Raw genomic sequence first — 25,100 nt, 5'->3', positions numbered from 1 at the left:
AAATGTCTGAACTACTGTTTTATGGGCCTCGGCTGCCTCTGGTAATCTTGGACCAGCCCAAGCTTGTTCTTTTTTTTTTTTAACCCACAACCAAAGCAAAAGTCCCATCTCAAATTGGTTAGCTAGCAAATTCCCTGGGGGCTGGGAGTGCTCACATTATTCAACCATACCTTTAGTTTGGACTGGAAGAAACTGCTTTTTGAGCTAGAATCCATAGGTTCCCAAAGTGAGTGATACCACTCTCTGAGGAACACTGGAATGATCTAGGGGGGTGGTAATAGCCTTGGGGAAAACTGGGGGTCTTTGAATAAAAAGAAATGGGTGGTGGAAGCATAAGGAAAGAAGAGAAGAAAAATTTGAAAAACGATTCATACCTGTTTCACCTCTTCTGTAACAGAGTTAAAGTCATAGTGATTACATTATTTTACAAATAAGCACACAAAATACTTGCATACATATACATATGTATACATATATATACATAAGCATAAAAAACTCTTGGGACTGTATAGTTGTCTGATGGATCATAATAATCTATCAATAATCAATAGTCAATGATCTACTATCTGAGAGAAATGCCACAAGTTACTCAAAAGGAATATGATCCTGTTATAGGTAGAGGTCTGCAAGTGGGAAAAGCCAAGAGGACAATCTTAGACTCAGCATAATGTAGGATCCTCCAGTTTCCCCACCGTGTTCCTTTGAAAAGAAATGTTTTCCACCTGGCTGTTCCTGAATCTGGCTATAAGGTGTAATTGACATTGCATGATTGGTTGGAAAATTCTTATCTGAATTCAAACAGAGCTCAGGATGTTTTTTCCTGTCATGTTTGATATAATCATAGCCTTGCTTTTTTTCTTTCATAGCAAATTTCTATAATCAGAGCAAGTGGTCAGTAAAAAAATATGAGCACAATGTGAGTATGTGAGATCTTGCTGTTTTGATCTGAATTTATAGTCATACCACGGCCTAAGCAACAGTTAAATTAGTATTTGAACTTACCATACATATAAGATTCAATTTCCAAAGTAACTCCTTCTTCCAGAGTGAATATAATTAGAGAATAAACAAGCTTGTGAAACAAGGATGTGACTCTATTAAGTTGTGAGGTTAGTGAGAAACTTCTTTTGTTTTGTTTAAGGCAATGCAGTTATGTTAGTGAAGAGTAATAACTCATGAGCTATCTTGTGCTATGTGAAATGTAAAGGAAAGTTGAGTACTCTGAGTAATGAGTTTGATTTAGAAAGGTAAATAAAGGCTTGACTGAAAATATGGAAGGCAGATAAGAAGGTTTGGGGATAAATTGGAGACATCCAAGCCCCTCCTGTCCCTGGATAGTTGCTCTGGGTACCTTTGTGCCAGCTTCAGATGGTTTAAGTATGTTGAGAGGGTTTGAGGAAGCTTGACTGTGTTTTAAGAAGAAAGGAAAATTGTGTAGCTTGATTTGAAAGTTAATAACTCATTCAAATGTCAGATGGCCCTGTTAGAAGGATACAAGCTCGTATTTATCTCACTTCTGGTCATTTTCCTCTCACTCCTTTTTGGCCCTTGTTTGCTTAACTTCCTTGCCAGATTTGTCTCCTAGACTGCAAGCCACTCACTTTCAGATTATTGCTCAATCTGTGTGCCAACCCTCATCCGAGTCAAAGACCAACCAACCCCTGGACTTGCCATTGGCCAAACACTAGCTAAGGATCCATACCCTTGAATAGGACCCCATGAGGCAGGGACAGCTCTATGTCCAATCTCAGCAGGAAACAGTTTCAGAAGCCACGACCTTCATGCCTTACCCCAAGAGATTCTGGGTCCAATTTATTTGAGGGGGGAATGATTGAATGCTTGTGCTTGGACCCCACCCCTAGGACCAAATCTCTCCCAGCCCAAAGATCCTGTCTCTGGCAATAACTCATGAGTGGGTCCCAGTGAGGTAAACTATCTCTTCCTGTTACAAGTAGAATTTCCCTTGTATGAACAGGACTATCTTGTACCAGCAGAACTATCATGTACTGATTCCCACAGTCACTGTACACAATCCAGAGGTCAAGTTATAGACATCAACTCCTGAGGCTATCTTGTTACAGACACAACAGACCAAAATCACAGCTCTTAGAAGCCCCCTCCACCCCAGGCCATGCCAGTAGTGAATGACACGTATGCCCAAGGTACAAAAACTGTATGTTCACCACCTAATTAGCATAGTTGGCACAATGCACTGAGTTTTTCATATATAAGTTTTAGCATCACTCGTTTTAGGTTGTAAGTTCCCTAAGGAGCTCTGCTCACCATATTGGTGTTACAATAAACTTTTTGCCATGTGACTGGAAGAATGCTTGAGTCCACAAATTCTCTCCAAACAATTCCACCCTGAACCTCAGTATTTTAGGGTCCTTGCACCCATAAATCACATCAACTGTTAGCTCAAACCAAAGGCATTTACTAAAGTGGCATAGAACAGTATCAATAAAATATCTCCCCCATTTACCTGGGTCTCACATTCCCAGAAACATACACACAGTCAACTACCTTGTCAACCATCTCAAAGACCATGCCCTGGTGGAACTTCTGCCCTGGTGATTCTCTCTCCTAATCTGTAACTATTTTTCTAGGACCACTATTTCAGGAAAGGCCCAGACATACTTTACTCACCAATTAGTACCCAGGAAAATTCCTAATTTCCTTAAAAGTTAAGCTGAATTATCACTTTCTACAGTCTTTGTTGTTGTTCAATTGTGACCCCATTTGGGATTTTCTTGGCAAAGATATTGGAGTAGTTTTGCATTTCCTTCTCTGAGTCATTTTACAGACAAGGAAACTGAGACAAACAGGATTATGTGACTTGCCCAGGGTCACACAGCTAGTTTATGAAGACAGATTTTAACTCAGGTCTTCCTGATTCCAGGCCAGACATGCTATCCACTGTGTCACCTACCTACAGGCTGGGTAAAGCCTTTCTTGATTGTCATAGCTAGCTGTTAGTGCTTCCCTTCCCAAAATTACCTTAGATTTATTTTGTAGAGTTAGCATATACGTATATATTATTCATTGTCCCCACTATGAGCTTAGCACCATGTGTAGCACATAGTAGGCACTTAATAAATGTTTATTTACTGATAGGTTAAATGTAGGCTACTTCAGGGCTTTTCCTCCCTAAAGGCCCTCTGGCCATAGTCGTTGGGACTTCTCAGACTTTTCCACCATGCCATATCCTTGAACCCTAGCCTTTTTCAGCTTCTTTTTGTCTGTTATCTTACGTTAGATTATAAACTATTATGTAGTTTATAGCTTAAACTATTATAGTTTATAATTAGATTATCAAACAGGAACTTTTTCCTTTTTGTAAGTCTAGCTCTTGGACTGTTGATTGACTGATTGCAAGCTACTTTAGGGCCAGGTTGTTTGATTTTTTAAATTTTGTATCCCCAATACCTAGCACAAGGTCTAGCAGTTAACTGCTTACCAAATCCTTATTGATTGATTGGAAGAAATACTGCATTTCAAGTAAAAGTACTGAATCAATAAATTATATTTGACTTATTGTACTATGGTTCACTGTGATTGCATGAACTTTTTCCTTTTTAAAAAACTCTATATGTAATTTCTCATCTAACACAGTGGTTGGCATAATATGGGCATAATAAGTATTTGTTGATTGATTGATTTTATCTGTATTTTTTCTATCTTGAAATACATTACTTTGTTCTTCTCCCTATTAAGATACAGACTATTTCTGACATAAGCTAAGACTTTTCATTAAAGCGATTTGTCAAGGTCACATTGAATTCTAATCTTATCTTTTGATTTGTTAATACATTTTACTTTAGCATTATATATCAATTTAATATTTTTCTCTTTCATTTTCCAAGGGTTAATGCTCAAAAATGGAAGAGGTCATGGCTACAAGGCTATTTGAAAAGAAAGATCATGCGGATCTTTATCAGAAATACAGATTTGGTCCATCTGAAGAGCTACAAAAGATAATCTCCTACTTGGAAGAAAAGGTAAAAGTAAAGTTAAAAAATCTTCTGTTTGTATTTTTTTTCACATGTAGGAATGTAGGGAGAGAATCTCAAATTTTTGAAATTATTTTTCTCAGCAAATTATAAGACATAGAAAAGAATTGTAACCAACTGAGAAAGTTTGGATAATTTGCCCCTACATCCAAAGAGAAAGTACCCACAATTGACAACATTCCAGATCCATTAAGATATTCAGGCTGGGTAAATGATGATGATAATAATAATAATAACTCATATATATATATATATACACATATACATACATATATATGTATATATACATATACATATATATGTATATGTGTGTGTACACACATATACATATATATACACACATATACATACATATATATATATATATATATATATATATATATATATCACTTTAAGGTTTGCAAAGTGCCTTGCCTGCTTTGGCTCATTTCAGCCTCACAACAACCTTCTAAAGTTATTGTTATTGTTTATCCTCATTTCTCGGGTGAAATATTGAGGGTTAGAAAGGCTGAGTGACTTGCCCAGGGTCACACAGCTAGCAAGTGTCTGAGGTGAGATACAAACCCTTGTCTTCTTGATTCCAACCCCAGCACTCTTCCATTATCCTACCTATAGAGCAATCAGATTGCATTTGGTTCACTTTCCATGATCTCCCTCTCCAATTCAAACAGTTCAGGTGCTCCATGCCTGCTCTCAGGACAAGATGTGAAATTTGCCATTTATAGCTTCATATAATTTAAATCAATAATTTGGCAAGTTAGAGCAGTAGGCTTAATTTAAAAAGTGAAATTTAGTAGGGATGAATTTAAATTCTATATTTGGGTACCAAAAAAAATCAACTTCACAAGTATGATGTGTAAGAGACATAACTAGATAGCACTTTGTCTGGACAAGATTTTGAAATCTTAGCAGACCACAAGCTCACTAAGTCAGTAATGAGAGGTGACAGCCAACAAAACTAATGTGATCTTGGGCTGCAGGAAGAGGGGAAATAGCTTCCAGAAATAAGGAAATTGTTGCTACTATCGTTCCTACTGGGGCAGCTGGGTAGCACAGTGGATAGAGCCTGGAGTCAGGAGGAACTGAGTTCAAATCTGGGCTCAATTACTTACTAGCTGTGTGACCCTAGGCAAAGCCCATTAACCTTGTTTGTCTCAGTTTCTTCATCTGTAAAATGAGCTGGAGAGGGAAATGTAAAATCACTCCAGTATCTTTGCCAAGAAAACCCCAAATGGGGTCATGAAGCATCCAATACAACTGAAACAACTAAACAGCAATAAAGTTCCTATTGTATTCTATTTTCATCATACCTCTTTGGGAGTATCATGTTCACTTCTGAGAACCACAACTTAAAGAAGACATTGATAAGCTAGGGAGTGTCCAGAAGAGGGCAAGCTGGATATTGTAGGACCTTGAGTTCATGACATAGGAGGATGGTTAGCTTGAAGAAGATTGTGGGGAGAGGAGGACAGAACATGACGGCTGTCTGAGTATTTGAAGGGATGTCATATAGAATGACGAATAGATTTGTTCCATTTTGCGCCACACAGCAGAATCAAGAGTAATGCATAGAAGTTGTGAAAAGGCCAATTGGTTTCAGGAAAAGTTTCATAATAATTGGAGTTGCCCAAAAGTGGATGAGGCTGCCTCAAGAGGCATTAGGGTCTCCGTCTTTGGAGTTCTTTAAGCAAAGGCTGGAGGACTACTTTTTGGGTATGCTATAGTGGCAATTCCTTTTGGTTGTGAATGGGCCAGATGATCATGGAGATCCCTTCCCACATGAGTTCTACCATACAACGATTTTATGTTACCTTTCCTAGGGTATTGTCACCATAGCTCTCATTGTGGAATAAAATGTAGTGTCTCTCCTAATCAGATGAGGAAGGATTTTTGTTGGGGAAGAGGAACCAAGGAGAAGATGGCTTGCTCAGCCCTAAACAAGGCATGTTTTATTTACAGATGGAAAAATAGGTTTAAATGCTGTTGCTGGCCTTGTATAGCAAAAGCTGCCTCTGACAAAACCACATCAGCACCATCTTCATCTGATAAAACCACATCAGTTGAGATAGGTTTTGTACTTCCCAAATTCAAATTATTCCTCCATGTACTCAACTGACCTGAATATCAGTGATTCACTGGTTCAAACCTTCTCTGTCTTTCCTTAGACAGCAAAGCCCTACAAGTTGTCTGTGGATGTTGGCTGTGGATCTGGACAAGGCTCAACAGTATTGGTTCCCTATTTTGAGAAGGCAGTAGGAATAGACATCAGTGAAGCTCAGATCAACCAGGCAAAGCAGTCACCTAATGTCCTCAACATTTCTTTCATGTAAGTCCAATGGGACATGGATGCTCTCTCATGTGTGCTCCAAATCCCAAGATAGTTGGTAACAAAAATATCAACATTCTAATTTATTAGTGATTGAGAATACATTGGTGCTTCAAAAAGCCTTAATTTTCTCAGTATGGACACTCCCTCCGCTAGGTATCTGCCTTAAGAGCAAGTCTTCATGAGTTGCTGGGGCCAAAATCTAATCACTTTATAACCAGTCTGATGATGGATTTAGCAAGGCTCATCCTTTATGCCAGAGGTTCTTCATCAATGAGTCCATGAATAGATTTCATGGGGCCAGTGAATATGGATGGGGGAGAAAAACAAAACCATATCTTTATGTTCACTGAACTTCAGCTTCCATCATAATCCCACATATTTTGTTTTATTTATTTAAAAGTTTTATGCTAATAGGAGTCCATATGCTTTACCAAAATGCCAAAAGGGTCCATGACAAAAAGCAATTGCGAACCCTTGCTTTAAACTGACACACAGTCTGCCATTAGACATATGTTAGAAGACTTTTGAGTTTGGTGGGGCCTGCCAGACCTTGAGCTCCACTGGCATGATTTTCATGAACACAGGGTCATCTCCATGTTATATTTACCATCATAATATGACTTTAGTAGGGGCAGACATCAGAGAATCCTCATAAAATTTTCAAAAAAAGAATCCTTCCTGCTTTGTGTTTGGCAGAGATCAAAATGAAAAATTTTAAGAGGCATGGAGAGAAGAGATGATAGATTTGGGAACTCTCAGTGCACTATCAATGCAAGTGACACCTTCCAGTCTTAGAGAAAAGTTTCCTATGATTTTCCCAGGGTGACAGAGATAATATATAATCAGAAGCTTGACTTTAACCCAATTCTTTCTAACTCTGAAGATTTATCACTATATTATCACCACCTCTTTTACATCATATTCCTAACAGCTGTCCAAGTGTTTCAGCTTTTTTTAAAAGCTCATACATCCGTTTTTAATAAGAATTCTTTGCTAAGATAAGCATAACTTAAAGGAAAAAAACCTTTATCTTGACAGTAATTTAGGAGAGCAAATCAAAAGTCCATGTAGCAAAGAAGAAACCAGTTGTTTAAACTATATATTTGGGTGGTTTTCTTTTTCAAGTAATCTGCATAAAATGCTTTCTATAATTAATTGTATGGATTTTGAATACCAAATTGCTCAATTTAATAAAATCAAAAGAATGAATTGAGTAATGGAAGGAAATCTAACTATCTGTAGTTATTCAGCATATGACTCATCTCATCTACCAGGCAGGATACTGAGGTTTAATTCTTAGGTAGAAAGGATTAAGAATTTCTCTAAGGTTTCTTTTAGTTCTAATCCTAGATAAATAGAACAAAACAGGAACACAGCAGTGTATTGAGTTGGTGAGAAGGACTGATAATATTTGAGACCAAAGAAGAGATGGATCAAAAATGACTTATTTGTCCATTCACTTATTGGACAACTATTTGAGCATTACTTTGTACAAGACACTATACCAGAGGTTGTGTAAGACAGAAAGATGAAACAAGATATCATCCCTCAAGTAATTTAGAGTTTGGTCAGGTGATTAGACAAGGACACAAACTATGAAACAAGGGACATAAGTGATAAATAAAATGGAACATTATCAAAGGCTAGAGGAGGTCAAAGGGACAGATCCCATCTAGTTGTTGGGAATCAACAAAGATCCTTGGAGGAGTGGCATTTGAAACTGGACCTGGACATATGGAAGGATTTTGACAGGCAGAGGTGGGGTTATCTGATGACAGTACCCTGTTAGATCAGGTTCTATTTGGGATGAAATGAGATATTTGTTGAACAATTACAAAAAGGAGATTTACTTTACCCGAATACTGCAAGGATAGGCAATAAGGATAAAGTGACACTTGGCTTCTATAGATGAGGCTATTTCCTTTCTCTCCATACAGAAATCCATCTGGTCAGTAAGGTGCTATACAATGAGTAGTATTGCCTTCAGATATCCATCAAGTCAGAGAGGCTGCAATTTTATACGGGTGGAACATTTCATGTTGTTAGGTGACCAGCAAGCTGCCACAAGAGAGATAGGGGCCAATCAGATACCCTAGGGACAGCTTTGTTGCCTTTTAGGAAAAATGAATCCCTGGTGCAGAGAAATGGGGGAACACTGATCTTATCCCATGAGAAGAGACAATAGCAAATATTGCAGGAGATAAAACAGGAATAAGTAAGGGCAAAGAGGCTGGCACTGTCAAGTACATAGGGAGACCATTGAGTAGTATGGTTTCACTGCAGTTAAAGGTATATGTAGGTGAAGAGCAGGGTGGAAAAGATCAGAAAGGCAGTTCGGGTCTAGATCATGCAGGACTTTGAATACCAAGTTAAGAAATTTGGAGGCAATAGGAAACCACTGAAAGTTACTGAACCAAGGAACAATATGATCTAAGTTATTCTTTAGGAATATTAATCTGCCAACTGTGACTATACAAAAATTAGTCTGGTATAATGAAGACCATATTGGACTGGCAATCAGAAGGCTTAGGTTTGAGCTCTGGCTTTGTCTCTCACTAGCCATATGATTGCAGGTAGATCAACCTCTCTGAGACTCAGTTTCCTCATTTGTAAAATAGGGATAACAAACGTGCTACATTCCTCATGGGATTGTTGTAAGGAAAATGTATTGTAAATTATAAAATTCTATTTAAAGGTGAACTACTATGGATTAGAATGGTGGAAGAATAATAGCTGGGAGATCAGTTAAAAGACTAAGTGAAAGGTAATGTGAGCCTAAGCTATAGTGATTGCTGTGTACATAACAAAAGAGGGAATGAATGCCAGAAACATTACAAAGATAAAATTGGTGGGGGTCCTAAAAGTTAGGGGAGAAAAGGAAAGAAAGGAGTCAAATGTAATTTAGATTTTCAAGTATTCAAGGCGTATGGGTTGTTGAAGAGTAGTACATTTTTGAAAATGAGATATTTTGGAGAAAGGGCAGATTTGGGAGGGAAACTGGTAAGTTCAGCTTTAGACATGTTGACTTCAATATGTTTGCAGTTGGAGATACTCAGCAGGCACTTAGAAATGTTGAACTATATCTCAGGAAAAACAGAATAATATCTCAGGGGAGAGGTTGAGGTGGAGATACAAATTTGAGAGTTATCCACATAGAAGTGATAATTTAAGCCATAGAACTGGATGAGATGACAAAAGAAAGAGTAGAGGGAGAGGGAAAAGTGGTATGAGGACTCTGTCTTGGATGATCCCCACATTGGGTGGATGAAAAGAGGAAGAGAGATAGGGCCAAAATGATAGAGAAGGAGCACCAAAGAGGTAGGAGAAAACCTGAGAGCACAGTAATGACGCAAGTCAACAGTCCAAGAAATGTCTTAATGATCAAGTACCTGTTTAAGTGCCAAACAAACTGCCCAGGTAAATACCAGGAGGGAAAGATCACTATGGGTTAAGGTGGTCAGACAACACTTCATGTCCTGAGATGGGCCTTCAAAAAAGAGTAGGATTGATTACAGTTCCAAAAAGTAAATGCTCCAAAGTGGCAGGTGCTCTGAGAGTTCTGGGATATGTTATGGGCATACTGTGAAATATGAAGAGCATTTCCCCAAATCTAGCAAATTTAATGCTATTTTCCACTTCCATGCATTTTCAGTGGCTGCCCCATGCTTAGAATTCCTTCCTTCCTCTCCTCTGCCTCTCAGAATACCTTGTTGTTGGTGTTCAGACATTCAGTCACGTGCAATTCTTTGTGATCCTGTGGACAATAGCATATCAATACTGTCCATGGGGTTCTCTTGGCAAAGGTACTGGAATGGTTTGCCATTTCCTTCTCTAGTGGGTTAAGGCAAACAAAGGTTAAGTGACTTGCCCAGGGTCACACAACTAGTAAGTATTTGAGGTAAGATTTGAACTCAGATCTTCCTGACTCCAGGTCCAGCACTCTGTCCACTGAGCCACCTAACTGCTTTCTCCCCCAACTTTTCAAATACATACAGTCCTTCAAAGCTCAGCTTCTCTGATGCCTCTCACGACTCCCATGATCTTGCAGTTATTAATGCTTTTTCCCTCCTCAAATTACTTTATAATTATGTTTATCTGTGCACATGTTGTATCCCCTCAGTAGAAGGTGAGCTCCTTGAATACATGAACTATCTAATTTTTGCCTTTGTCGACCTCCAGTCGACCTCCCTGGGCACCCCGTACATACTGAGTGTTCAACAAACGTTTATTGAATTAAATTGAATTTCTCCCATAAAGAATATAATTGGTTAATCTCCGCATCAATTTCCTTTCATATTTCTTGGTCTAGTGTTGGCCCTGCTAAAAAACTCCCCTTGGAAGATGGTTCCGTGGACCTTGTCACTTCTTATGCAGCCACCCACTGGTTCAACATAGAGCCTTTTATGACAGAGGTAGAAAGGGTCTTAAAAACCCATGGCTGCATGGCTCTCAGCACATAGCTTCCCTACATGAATGTGCATTGCCAAGACTACTCAGAGAAGCTTGAAGAAATTGTGAATGAGGTAGGACTTTGATGCTGACTAAAGATAGCATGGTCTGGACCCATTAAACAAATATTTTTTCAAAACTAAATTTAGTAACTACCAGCAAGAACAAGCATTCAAAACATAGACACCATTAAAAAAGACTTTGTAGAAAAAGATACATATATTAACTTTAAAAAGTAATAATAATAAATCCTATTAGGTTCCAAGTCCCCTCCAGGTTTTTTCATGATTTTTTTCCCCAGAATTTGTTACTGTTACAAGTACAGACATATACCTACAGCTATGAAACATTTTTAAAGTGATGATATTGCTCTTGTTGATACAACCCCCCCCCACACACACACACTTATTATCATCCTATATCACTCTCCTCTTTCACGGCTAGACTTCTTGAGAAAGCCATTTACACTAAGTGCCTGTATTCTGCCCTCTCATTGTTGTTGTTGAGTTTTGTCCAACTCTTGGTAACACCATTGGGTTTTCTTGTTAATTTTACAGATGAGAAAACTGAGACAAATAGGAAAGTGACATGCCAGGGTCACTCAGGTAGTCAGTGTCTTAGGCCAGATTTGAACTATGAAGATGATTCTTTTTGACTCCAGGCCTGGCTCTCTCTCCACTTCTCCACCTAGTTGCCCCTTTTGTCCTCTCACTCAGTTCTAAACCCTCTGTCCTCTAGCTTCTGACCTTAACATTCAACTTAAAATGTTCTATGATTATCAATTGATCTCTTGCCAATTACCTTTTCTCAATCCTTGTCCTACTTGACCTCTCTGCAACTTTGACACTGTTAATCATCATCTCTTCCTAGCCACTCTCTCCTTTCCACATTTTTGTGACACTATTCTTTCCTGATTCCCCTCTAGTCTGTCTAATTTTTCAGGCTTTTTTTGCTAGATCTTCAGATAGGTCATATCCCCTAAATGTGGGAGTCTCTCAGGGCTCTGTCCTTGAACCTTTTTTCTATTTGCTCTATATTACCATGTCTAAATGGATATTCTCTAGATCCAAATATGCAGTCCATTAAAAAAAATTTTTGAGCTTTAGTCCTCCAACAGGAGGCAGCTAGGTGACTAAGTGGATAGAGCACTGAGCCTGGACTCAGGAAGACCTGACTTCAAATTCAGCCTCAGACATTTACTAGCTATGTGATCCTGGGCAATTCACTTAACTTCTGTTTTCCTTAATCCTCTGGAGAAGTAGATGACAAATGACTCCTGTATCTTTGCCAATAAAATCTCATGGACAGTATGGTCCATGGGGTCATGAAGAATTAGACATAACTGAATGATTGAAGAACAATAGTCCCACAATACTAACTGCCTCAAATTGGATATTCTGTAGGCATCTCAACTCAACATGGTCAAAATACAATTCGGTATCTTAACCCCAAATCCTCTCTTCTTCTAGCTTCTTTATTCTTTTTGTTTGTTTTGTTTTGTTTGTTTTTGTTTTAATTTTTTTTCAACTTCCCTATTCTTGTCAAAGGCACCTCCTAGTCACTCAAGCTTGCAATCTTGGTGCTAATTCATCCTCCTGAGTGAGCAGCCTCTAAAAGCCCTACAGCTGATCCCTGTAGTCCACAGTACCTGAATTTTTCTTCTCCCCAAGATAAACATTTTGAATCCCATTTGCAGGATATATGTAATGGTTTTAAAAGTGCAGTATGAAGTTTTGTCATTCTGTGGTTATTATTCCCCATAAACTGAATTCTTCAATTTGCCACCTGCATATTTTTCTCTCTTAGGCTATGGATTTCCTTGTTGACAGTGATGCCAGTGAAAGAATAAAGCTTGTAGTGTCTGAGTGCAAAGACATATTTGATTCTATGACTTTATGGGATAAAAATAGGTGAGAAATGATTATCAATATTCATCTAGATGTTTGCTTTAAGGATCCATCAAGGCTTTAAAGGATCTGTGATCATCTTCATTATTGTTATTCCCTCCACTAGAATGGATTATAGCACATTTATACCTTTTCATTTTGTATGATTCCAGTCCATGTTTTCCCACAGAGCCTAGCCTCCATGGTGTGTCCACTCAACCCACCAGAGTCCTCCATTTTCAGTGTTGGTACACTTCTTGGGCACCAGAATAATACCTAAGGTATTGTTATTAATCCCTCACTCTTGCTAGATGACCAGCTCACCTTCCTTTTCAATTGCACATCTTTTAGATGATATTCTTTATGCCACTTCTTAAAACTATGTTTTTGTTGGACATCGTGCCACAGACTACACAGATCTACATAGGTCTCTCCATAACACTTTGCATCACCAGTAATACAGATCTTCAGAGATGGCAGTGATCCAAGATTTGCAACCATTCAGCATCATTTGAAGGACACTGATATTTTTTGCACTCTCTTCCACCCAAGATTCTGGTGTCAATTCATTGTCAATCTGAAGTGCCTGTTCCAGATATATGTACCAATGTACTGCCTCAATATACTGGTCATCCAAATGACTATCAATATGAAAAAGAGATATTTTTCTCACATTTGATTTTTCTTATTAGAATTATTGTGTTGCTCTTTTTTAAAAAATAACAAATTTTATTGAAATCCCTAGTTTCCTTTAAAGGTAAGCTCAAGTGCCATCTTTTTTTTTTTGGATGTACTTTATGATTTTTTTTCTTTTTTAAATTAATTTATTTTGATTTATCAACAATCATTTCCATAAGCTTTTGATTTTTAAATTTTTCTCCCTTTCCCTCCCTGCCTCCCTCCCCAAGATGGCACACAATCTGATGTAGGCTATACATACACATTCCTATTAAACATGCTTTCTCAAGTGCCATCTTTTATATGAACTTTCTATGTTTCTTGAAGGAACCTCTCCCAACTACTTGTCTCTTTCCCCTTAAAATTTTATATCTTTTTATATATGCATATATGATATATATCTTTCTTATATATTTTGTATACACACACACACACATATGAACATGCCATGTCCCCTGGTTAGATTGTAAGCTCCTTGAAAGCAAGGACTGTTTTTGTATTTTATCTTTGTATTCCAAGTGCGTAACAGAGATTGGCACATAGTAGATGTTTAATCAATAGTTATTGCTTGATTGAGGATGCTTTATCAAATCTTGTGACTTGATGCAATCAGATTTTTGATATTTGCAAAGAGGAACATCTCAAGGACCTCACCATCCACAGAGAATCCTTTTTCCTGTTGGATGTTGCTTTAAGAACACGTGGTAGAAAAATACTGTTTTAGAATATTGTCAAAATGGAACATATCACAAATGTAATAGAATGAACAGGTTACATAAAAAAAGCCCTCTCTAAGGGCATATTCAGCAGGAGAAGTTAATCTTATTTAAAATTAACATGTCACTGATTTTTTTTTCTTTCATGTCCTTCAGAGTTAGAAATATACCAGGTAGAATACCCATGACTATTGATGACCTGTTGGGATACATACAGTCTCTTGGAATGTACCAAAATTTGCTAAAAGCTAACAGTGGGGCAGCAAAAGCCCTTTTGAAAAGAACTGATATGAAGTAAAAATAGAAATAACCTATCATAGCACACACAGCCCTTGGGTCAGTTTTTTTGTTTGCTTGCTTCAACTTTAAAAAAACTGCTGAAGATCTGGTCAGGTCAAGCCTCTGCCCCAAACTTTACAGTGGTGCCTTATTAAATAAAGCTTAAACTCCTTATCTTGTAATTTAAGGTCCTCCATCTCTAATACCATTCTACTTTCCTAACCTTCTGCTCCTGTGCTCCCCATCACCTATGCTCCAGTTACACTGGATACTCACTGTTCTTATTCATAATCTTTGTTTTTCTACCTATGTACTGTGAAGTTACTACTTACTGTTAAAGCCCGTGTCAGAGGATACTTCTATGAAGCCTTCTCAGTTTCTCTCCCACAGAACTCATATTGCACTTTCATAACACTGTAATTCATTTATCACATATTATCTTGAACTCTGATTATGTATGTATGTATGTATCATGTTCTCCTTCTAGACTATAACCTTTCAAAGTTTTGCATCTCCCCCAGTGCTTAGCATAGTGTTTTGCATGTAGTCTATGGGTAATAAACTCTGATGTAGTGTTAAAGACATTGGGTTTTATTTTTTGTTTGTTTTTTGTTTTTAGGCAATTGGGGTTAAGTGACTTGCCCAGGGTCACATGGCTAGTGTCAGATCTGAGGCCAGATTTGAACTCAGATCCTCCTGACTTTGGGGCCAGTTCCCTATCCACTGCACCATCTAGCTGCCCCAACATTGGATTTTAAAATGGAGCACCTGGGTGACTTACTATTTCTGGGACCTTGGACAAGTAGCTTTCCTTCTTTGTCATCTGTCATCATCTGTCAAATGATAGGGTTAGACTAGATGAAGGTACCTTTCAGCTACTGATCCTTTCTTAGGAATTAAAGACAGATCCTAAACATTATAATAATAACTGCAGAGATCCTGGCCTCCACTTCAGGCTACGCCTAAATGTTCTCAAATATGTGATAGTATATGTTATATTAGGGGCATTATAGTATGTATACTATATCATGGTTATATTACATTAGGTGGCAAGGTGGATAGAGCACTGGGCTTGGAATCAGGACCACTCATCTTCATGAATTCAAATCTGCCCTCAGACACTAGCTGTGTGACCCTGGGCAAGTCACTTAACCTTGTTTGCCTCAGTTTCTCATCTGTCAAATGAGCTAGAGTGAGCTAGAGAAGAAAATGGCAGACTCCAGTATCTTTGCCACTAAAACCCCAAATGGGTTAACAAGAGTTGGACATGACAGAACAAAAATGTTATATTCCCTAGGCCTCCACCACACTCATGTCATTGCTCATTAGGTAATAAGGAAGAGAGCTGGGATTTGAAACCAATCTTGCTACCTTCAACCCACTCATCTTTCCTCTATACCATGGGGCAAAGTTCATAGGATCATTGATATAGGGCTGGAAGGGACTTCAAAGACCATCTAGTCCAACTCCTTTATTTTACAGATGGAGAAAATGAGGTTCATCAATTAAGAAAGAAACTAGTGTGGGCTAAGTTTGTTGGGAAGGAATCCCTGGAATAGAGGAGACAGGCTGATTTAGATAAATGAAGGAGAGGAGAGAGAGCTTTCCGAGCAAAGGCGACAACATGAACAAAAACTTGGAGGTAGGGATGAAAATAGTGTAGTCATTCTATGATTATTTATTAAATGCCCACTATATGCCATGATGTTTGAGATAAATAGACAAAAATTAAACGGTCATTCTCTTCAAGGAACTTACATTTTATTGTGGGAAAACAATTCATACACATATAAACACTATATGCAAAGTAACTGGAGGGACAATACTAGTGACAGGGTTATGAAGAAAGGTCTCATATTTATACAGGGTTTTCAAGTTCACATACATTATTCCATTTGATCTTCATCACTATGACACAGGTACTAGTATATTATTCCTGCTGAATGGTTAATGAAATTAAAACGGAAAAGAGATGACTTTTTTAGGATCACACAGCTAGGTAAATGTCTGAGGCAGAATTTGAATATAGGTCTTCCTGACTATACGTAGCATACTTTCAACAATGCCACATTCTCCCTTTGAAATACGGGAGTAGTGATTAAACTGGTGTGATTAGTGGGGAGGTTTCATGGGAAGAGAATGAAATTCTATCACTGAAGTCACTGGAATTTTATCTTCCTTATTTCTCATTGCAGGATCTTGGAAACTGTAGGAAAAGTTTCTAAGGAAACTCAAATAATGGCCTGCATCAAATAATGGCCTGCATGAATTATATTTGCATTCTTGATGCAAAATATGATATATTTAAACTATCTGACGAAAGATTACACTTGCAAATAAAAATTCTTGGCAAAACTTTATCAGAATATAATGAAAGGAGGAAAAATGGATACACTAAAGAAGAAAGAAGGAGGAAGGGACCAGAACTTACTATCTCACATAACTTAAATACGGGAGAAGACTATATGGATATGGAGGAAGTGGTGGGGGAAGCAGGCTATACATGAACCTCACTTTTATGTCTAAAACAAAGGAGGGGATTTACAAAGAGGGAGAAGGAAGGGAAAGGGGATAGAGAGTTTGGTGGAGAAATACCTAAAATTCAACAAGAAATCAGGTGGGGACAAGATGAAAAAAGGAGGTGAGATTAAGAGGGAGGATGAACCCATAGATACTGGGTGAGGAGAAGAAACTAAAGGGAAGTGGGATAGAAGTTAATTGCATCAAATACAGATTGTTAGTACTGAACATACCCCTTTTCTCTCTCCACCTTCTTTCGAAAGGGGGGGGGAGAAAGAAATGAAAAATTACAAAAGCATAAGATGAAGGGAAATTCACAATTAACAACTATAAGTGTGAATGTGATGAACTTAACCATAAAACAGAAGAAGACAGCCGAAATACACCTGAAACAGAAATGTTCATACAAAGAAATAAAATATGGGATTAGAATAAAATCTATTATGCTCCAGATCAACTCAAAGCAGCAAACATAGCAATCATGATATCAGAAAAACCAATGACAAAAAGTAGATTTAAGTAAAAAATAAAAATAGGTAAATATTATAACATGCTTAAAGGTACCATGTACAATGAATTATTATCAATTTAATATATATATGTATATATGTATATATATGTATATATATACACACACACACACACACACACACACACACACATATGTGCACTGACTACCATAGGATCAAAATAATTAAATAAAATGTTAATCAATTTACAGACAGAAATATATAATAAGACTATAACAGTTGAAAATCTCAATGTAACTCTCAGGCTGAGAGAAATCTAACCAAAATATGAACAAGAAAGAAGTTAAGGACCTGAATAAAATTTTTTTTAAGTTATGTATAATAGATTTCAAATGATTATTGAATGGTAATAGAGTAGTATATACACACACACACACAATACAATAGAAGAAACATTTATTGAGAGCCTGCTATGTACCAGTCACTGTGTGGATACCAAAAAAAAAAAAAGCCATTCCATATCTTTTAATCTAATGGAAGAAGGCAGTACACAAAAAAGGTTGAAAAGGAAATGAAGGAGAGTGCCAGAGGATACCTGGTACAGAGGCATGATGAAAATGATGGTGAAATCAAAACCAAGCAGAGCAACTGATGACAAATGAAGAGATGACTGGCATTTTAAGCCCTTTATGTAGCAAGGCTACCTCTAGCCCTCCAATCAGAGAGGCAGAAGCAACTCAAGGTCCTGATGAGCTATAAGTAGCAAAGCTGAAGCCATCTCAATGATGATGAGGCTATCCTGGGTGGGTTTGGCTAGGGCATGATGAAGATGAAGATGAAGTCAAAATTAAGCAAAACAGTTAGTGACAAATGAAAAAAAGGGAGAAATTGGGTATGATGTAATGGATAGAACCTTGGAATATGACATTTCATTGATTAAAACTTCTGATCAGAAACTTTGAGGATTTTTTCCTCCCAGACTGATATTTTTGTGTTGGTAAATTAGGCCATCTTTTGTCTCAATTCTTACTTAACCCTTAGTCATTAAATAATGTGGTCTCAGACAAACTGACACCTAGGAAAGACCTTAATTTAGAAAGACCAAGGTCATCCACTACATTCTGGCCATTCCTAATCATCTTGACTTTGTCTTTGCCACTGGACTTCAATGATTCTGGAAAATTCAGTGAGGCTTATGACTTTGTGCAGCTCTGCCTCACTTAAATCCAATTCATGTGCAAATCTGGTATTACTGGTCTTTGAGAATGAAGGTCAAACAACAACATACACATATACAGAAAGGTCTCAGATTTATATAGAATATGCATGTATGTGTGTGTGTCAGCTAGTTTGTAATGCATACGTATGTGTGTGCTCATTCATGCATATGCACATATCTACATTTGTTAGCTGTACATAGCACCTTATAAAATCTGATCATGTACTAGGGCATAAAACTTCATAAACACACACAGAAAAGCAGAATATTATTTCCTTTACCAATCACAACACAATAAAATTGCATTCAATAAAGAGCCTTTACAAAAAGAATTCAGAAGTATTGGAGATTAAATAACTTAATCCTAAAGAACTGGTAGATCAAAAAACAAATTATAGAAATAATAGATAATATCATAAAAGAAAATTACAAAATCAAACAAGATAGAAAAATATTTGGGAAATAGATAAAATAGTCTTGAGGGGAAAATACACATCCCTAAATATTTTCATTAATAACAAAAGAAAAAAACAAGCCAATGAATTAATTATAGTTCTTATAATACTAGAAAATCAACAAAATTTTAAAACCCCAATTAAACACCCAAAAAGAAATTTGAAAAAACAAAACAGAGATTAACTAAATTGAAAGGTTTTTTTAAAAATAAAAATATTGAATTGGTAAATGAAATTGGGAATTTTTAGAAAAACAAAACAATAAAATAAACCATTGGCTATGTGATTTTAAAATAGAGAGGAAAACCAAATTGCTAATCTCAAAAAGGAAAAGGAAGAAACCACAAAAAACCAAAATTGAAATAAAGAAAATTACTGGAAAACTATGTAACCCAATTACAGGCTAACAAAACTAAAAATTTAAATAAAATGGATGAATATCTATAAAAAATATATATAAAATACCTAGATCAACAAACAAGAAATAGATAATTTAGATAATCTATTCTCAGAAAAAGAAATTTAACCCATAGGACCAGACTGATGACAAGTGACTGACCAGAAAAGTTAATTCTATCAAACATTAAAGAGCAATTAATTCCAATATTCCATAAACTCTTTGTAAAAATAGGAAAAGAAGTCCTATGAAATAACTACTATGTCACAAATAATGATCTTCATGCCTAAACCATGGAAATACTATAAACTATAAATAGATATCCCTAAAGAATATCAATACAAAAATTTTAAATAAAATATTAGGAAAGAGGCTACAAAAATATAACAAAAAATTATACACTATTACCAGGTTGAATATATGCCAAGATTGAAGGATTGGTTCAATATTAAGAAGACTACAATCATAATAGACTATATTGATAACAAGAACAATAAAAATCATGTGATTATATCAATAGATGGAGAAAAAACTTTTGATAAAACATAATACAAATTTCTGGGGCAGCTAGGTGGTTCAATGAATAGAGTGCTGGGCCTGGAGTCAGGAGGACTCATCTTCCTGAGTTCATATCTGTCCTCAGACACTAACTATATGAACCTGGGCAAGTCATTTAACCCTGTTTGCTTGTTTCCTCATCTGTGAAGTATGTTGAAGAAGGAAATAGGAAACCACTTCAGTATCTTTGCTAAAAAAATCCCAAATGAGGGTCACAAAAAGTCAGACACAATTGAAATGACTGACCCACAAAAAAAACAATTTCCAGTGAAAAAAAATATTAAAAAGCATAAGAATAAGTTGATCTTTCTTTATTATGGCTAACAATATCTATTTAAAAGCAGGAGTTAGCATTACATGTAACTGAGATTAACTAGTGGTCTTTCCAATAAAACAGGGGTAAAGCAAGGATGTCCATTATTTCACAGCATTATTTTACATAATATTAGAAATGTTAGCTATAGCTATAGATAAGGCAAAAATTAAAAGAATAAGCATAGATGAAAAAGAAACAAAGTTATAGCTTTTTTCAGATGACAATCTGTAAAGAGAACCCTAAAAAGTCAACAAAAGTTAGTTGAAACGATTAATAACTTTAGCAAATAAAAGAATACAAAAGTAACCCTGCAAATCATCAGCCTTCCTCTACACTGTCCAAAAAAAAAAACAGTAAGAAGGGATAGAAAGAGAAATTACATTCAAGATAAATATACAGTATATCAAAGGAAGCAGTCTACCTACGAATCTACACATAAAACCTATATGAATAAAAATTACAAAGATTTCTTCTCAGAAATAAAGATGTCTAAATAAGTTAAGAGAAATTAATTGCTCATGTTGTGCCAATGTAAAATTTATAGTATTATCTAAACTACTTACTTTAGAGAGCTACAAAAAAAAATGACACTAAAATTCATGTAAGGTCAAGATTCTCAAGGAAAATAATGGGAAAAAAAGTGGTAAATAAGGGAACCTACCAGTACCAGATCTCAAATTATACTACAAAGCAGTAATCATCAAAACAATTTGATACTGGTTAAAAAAAATTGAAAAGTTAATTAGTGGAATAGATTATGCATACAACATTTAGAAGAAAACAAATAAAGTAAAAGAGTTTTCAATAAACCCAAAGTCCTTAACTACTGGAGTAAGGATTCACTATTGGAAAAAATAATTGGAAAATTAGAAAGCAATCTGACAGAAATTAGATTTTTAAAAAAACTTTTTGTTCATTTTAAACTTACGTACGAAACAAAACCAAAAAAATGGAAAAAAAGAACACTTCTATGTACATAGTAGGACATGAGAGGATTCAACATAAAACAATAATTTCCATTTCAAGGAAACCTATATAATAAATACTACACATTGTTTTCAAATCTATCCAGCTTTTCTTTGCTTCCTTCTAGTTTTTCTTTTGTTCTCTGCTGTGTACTTTTTACTTTATTTTTTTCTCCCTCTCCCCTTCCCCCCACTCTAAGGAAGGCTAAAATTAAATGCATATATATACACACACACACACACACACACACACACACATATATATATACACACATACATAGATATCTATAAACATACAACATATACACATATATACTCATACACATATATGTAAGACCATGCTATGCATATTTCCAATTGCCATCATTTTCTCTGGAGGTGGGTAGAAGCTTCCTTCATAGTTTCAAGTTTTTTCATGTTTTTCTAAATTAACCAGCTCATCATTTCCTACACCACAGCAATACTCTAACACAATCACATCCTATTTGAGAGATTGTCTATTTTGAGAGTTTTTTCCCAATTTTCTGTATTCCTTATATTCTTGGCTATATTGGTTTTACTTACACAAGAAAATTTTAATTTAAAATAATCAAAATTATCCATTTTGCACTTTAATAATGCCCTCACCTTATACTATAGTTCAAGGTCTGATACTGCTGAATCTCCTTCCTCTATATCTTTTTTCCCTAGTTTCTTTGAAATTCCTGAGCTTTTGTGCTTCCAAATGAACTTTCTTATTATTTTTTCTCACTAATTTTTTCTTTGCAATGTAATTGGGATGGTATTGAATAAATAGATAAATTAGGTAAAATTGTCATTTTTATTTTATTGGCTTACCTACCCATAAATATCACTTCAGTTATTTAATTCTGATTTTATTTGTATAAAAAGTGTTTTGTGTTTATGTTTATATAGTTCCTGTGTCTGTTTTGGCAGGAATACTCTCAGATATTTTATATGGTCTAGTTATTTAGACCAGTCTAAAACAACATTGAATAATATTGGTGACACATAATGTAGTCCCAATTTTTCTCTTTTAATTAAATCTATTTTAAACTTTGTCTGAGATCATGATTACTGCTCCTGCTCTTTTTACATAATAAATTCTGCTCCAGCCCTCTATTTTATCTTTATGTCTATCTCTCATTTTTATTTTCCTGAAAGCAAGATATTGTTGAATTCAGATTTTTAATCTGCTATCCATTTCTCTTTTATGGGTAAATTCATCCTATTCACATTCTAAGCTACAATTACTTGTATATTTCTATCCTTATTTTTTCTCACTATTCTTCTCACCCTATTTACCCTATTCCTCCTCACTCCTCTAATTTACTTCTATCTGCTACCTTGCCCTCCTATTCCATAACTTACCCATCCCTCTAAAAGTTCCTACCTTATCCTCTCCTCTCATCCTCTTATTTCTTCCTAAATTTAAAAGATTTTTATACTTTCTAAATATATATGTTGTTCCCCCTTAAGCCATTTCTAATGAGAGTTAGGTTCCAGTACTACAGTCCCTTCCCCCACTTGCTTCTTCTATATAAATTCTTCCTTTCATGCCTTATTTGTATGAGACAGTTACTCCTTTTTATCTCTATCCACAGTTTTATTTTTCTAGAATTATCCCATCATAGACAGCTCAACTCAAGCCTTTCTTTCAAGCTACTCAAATAATGAGGACAGTCACAAGAGTACTAAAAATATTTCCACATGTAAGAAGTAAATTTGACTTTATTAAGTCCCTTATAATTGGCCTTTAATGTTTACCTTATGTTGCTTCCAGATATGTCAAATTTTCCCTTAAGTTCTGCTGTTTTTGTCACAAATGCCTGAAAGTCTTTCAGTTCAGTAAATATCTGTTTTTTAAAATTCAGGATTATACTTAACTATTCTGGGTAAGTGACTCTTGGTTGTAACCCCAGGTTTTTTTGCTCTACAAAATATAGTATTCCAAGACCTATGACCCTTCAATGTAGTAACTGCTAGCTTTTATGTAATCCTTATTGTAGCTCCATGATATTTAAGTTTCTTTTTTTCTTGTTGTTTGCAATATTTTCTTCTTAACCTGGGAACTTTGAAACTTGGCTATGATATTCCTGGACGTTTTCCTCCTGGGATCTCTTTCAGGTGGTGATTGGTGTATTTTTTTTCTATTTCTGCTTTGCCTTCTTGTTCTAGAATTTCAGGGCAATTTTCCTTGATAATTTCTTGTAATATTGTAACAAGATTCTTTTTTTTAATTATAACTTTCAGGTAGTACAACTATTCTTATATTGTCTCTCCTCAATCTGTTCTCCAGATTAGTTGTTTTCTGATGAGATGTTTCACATTCTATTCTATTTTATCATTCTTCTGATTGTATTTCATTATTTCTTGGTGTCTTATAATGCCATTAACTTTCCCTTTCCCAATTATAGCTTTCAAGAAATTATTTTCTTCCTTAGGTTTTTGATTCTCCATTTCCAGCTAGTTGACTTTCTTTTCATAATTTTCTTGGTTTTCTTGGATTGCTCTTCTTTTTTATCCTCTACCTTTCTTATTTGATTTTTATAGTCCTTTTTAGTTCTTCCAAGAACTCTTTTTGGGCCTGGGGCTGTTTGACATTTCTCATTGAAAAAATGATCGGCTTTTTTTTTAGCTCCACTGTCTTCCAATGAGTGTGAACCCAGATCTTCTCTATCTCCATGGTAGCTATCTATAATTAAGTTTTTTTTTCCTTTGCTTACTCATTTTTATTTTGTTATATTTTGTTTTCAGCAGTTATTAATATAATCAAGTTCGTGTCCTGAAGTATGGGGAATGATGCCCCAAGCCTCAAGTACTTCTTACTGTTATTTTCTGAGCTCTTTCCCAGGGTCCAACCTTGGGCACTCCTCTCCACCCATAAGCCACAGGTTGGGCCCCCAGCCATGCTGTCTCACAAATGCTCCTGCTCTCTGTGGTCCCTCTGCAAACAACTGTCCTCTCTGCCCTGGAACTGAAACCAGGGACTTTGCTCTCCTGCAAGTGCCTACAGCCAGCAAGGTACCTGCCTCTCTGCTACTGTACTTACCAGGCATATGCTAACTCCTTCTCCCCCACAGCAGCAGCCTGGAACTGCCTTACGTTAACACAACTATGTTTGTGGTCCCTCAACAGTGGAAGATTCCTCAATCTTCTGTCCAGCCATCCAACCTTCACACTGTCCATGATGCAAAAGTTCCTGAGGCTAAGGCTGTCTTCCATCCCAGCTGTTCCCAGGGCTTGTTGTTTGTTGATTACAGAGAGTAGGCCTGGAAATGTTTGCATTTCATTCAGGCTGAACCTCAGCCCCTGGAGGTTGAGTCTTTCCTGGGGTCTTTTCAAGTTGTCTTAAGACAACTGCTTTACCCCACTTCTATTTATTTCTGCTGTTCTATGTTCACTTTCAGGAAATTTGTGTGTGTTTGTGAAGGAAAGTTGGAGAGCTGAAAGTTTTCTGACCTACTCTGCCATCTTCCCAGAATCCTCTAGAAATTAGATTTATACCAAGACTTCACACCATATGCCACAATAACTTCTGAATGGATACATGACACAGATATAAAAGGTCATATCATAAACAAGTTTGAAGACCTAGAAAATAATGCCTTTTGGAACCATGATTAAGGAAAAGTTCATGAACAGGCAAGAAATAGAGACTGATAAAAGATAAAAGCAACTCTCTGAGTCTACCTCACACCTATTAGTTTGACAAAGATATCAAAAAAAATGACATTTCATAGAGAGGCTTCGGGGATAAGGTCACACTGATGCACAGTTGGTAGAGCTATGAATTCATCCAGTCATTCTGGAAAGCAAATAGGACTTTACCCCCAAAGTCACTAACCTGTGC

General features: G+C 36.2%; 1 protein-coding gene across 1 annotated transcript; it reads left to right on the top strand.

Annotated features, from left to right (window-relative positions):
- The first annotated feature begins 3,890 nt into the window (after positions 1 to 3,890).
- On the top strand, positions 3,891 to 10,799 carry LOC144454793 (putative methyltransferase DDB_G0268948). Its single transcript, XM_078147362.1, has 3 exons — positions 3,891 to 3,998; positions 6,176 to 6,336; positions 10,649 to 10,799. Exons 1-3 carry the CDS (start codon positions 3,891 to 3,893, stop codon positions 10,797 to 10,799), a joined length of 420 nt encoding a protein of 139 aa, XP_078003488.1.
- Positions 10,800 to 25,100: the final 14,301 nt, after the last annotated feature.

This window comes from Phascolarctos cinereus, unplaced genomic scaffold, assembly GCF_003287225.1.
Source record: "Phascolarctos cinereus isolate Bilbo 61053 unplaced genomic scaffold, phaCin_HiC Scaffold_7;HRSCAF=346, whole genome shotgun sequence".
Taxonomy (NCBI): Eukaryota; Metazoa; Chordata; class Mammalia; order Diprotodontia; family Phascolarctidae; genus Phascolarctos; species Phascolarctos cinereus.
This window is presented reverse-complemented; position numbering and strand designations above follow the sequence as displayed.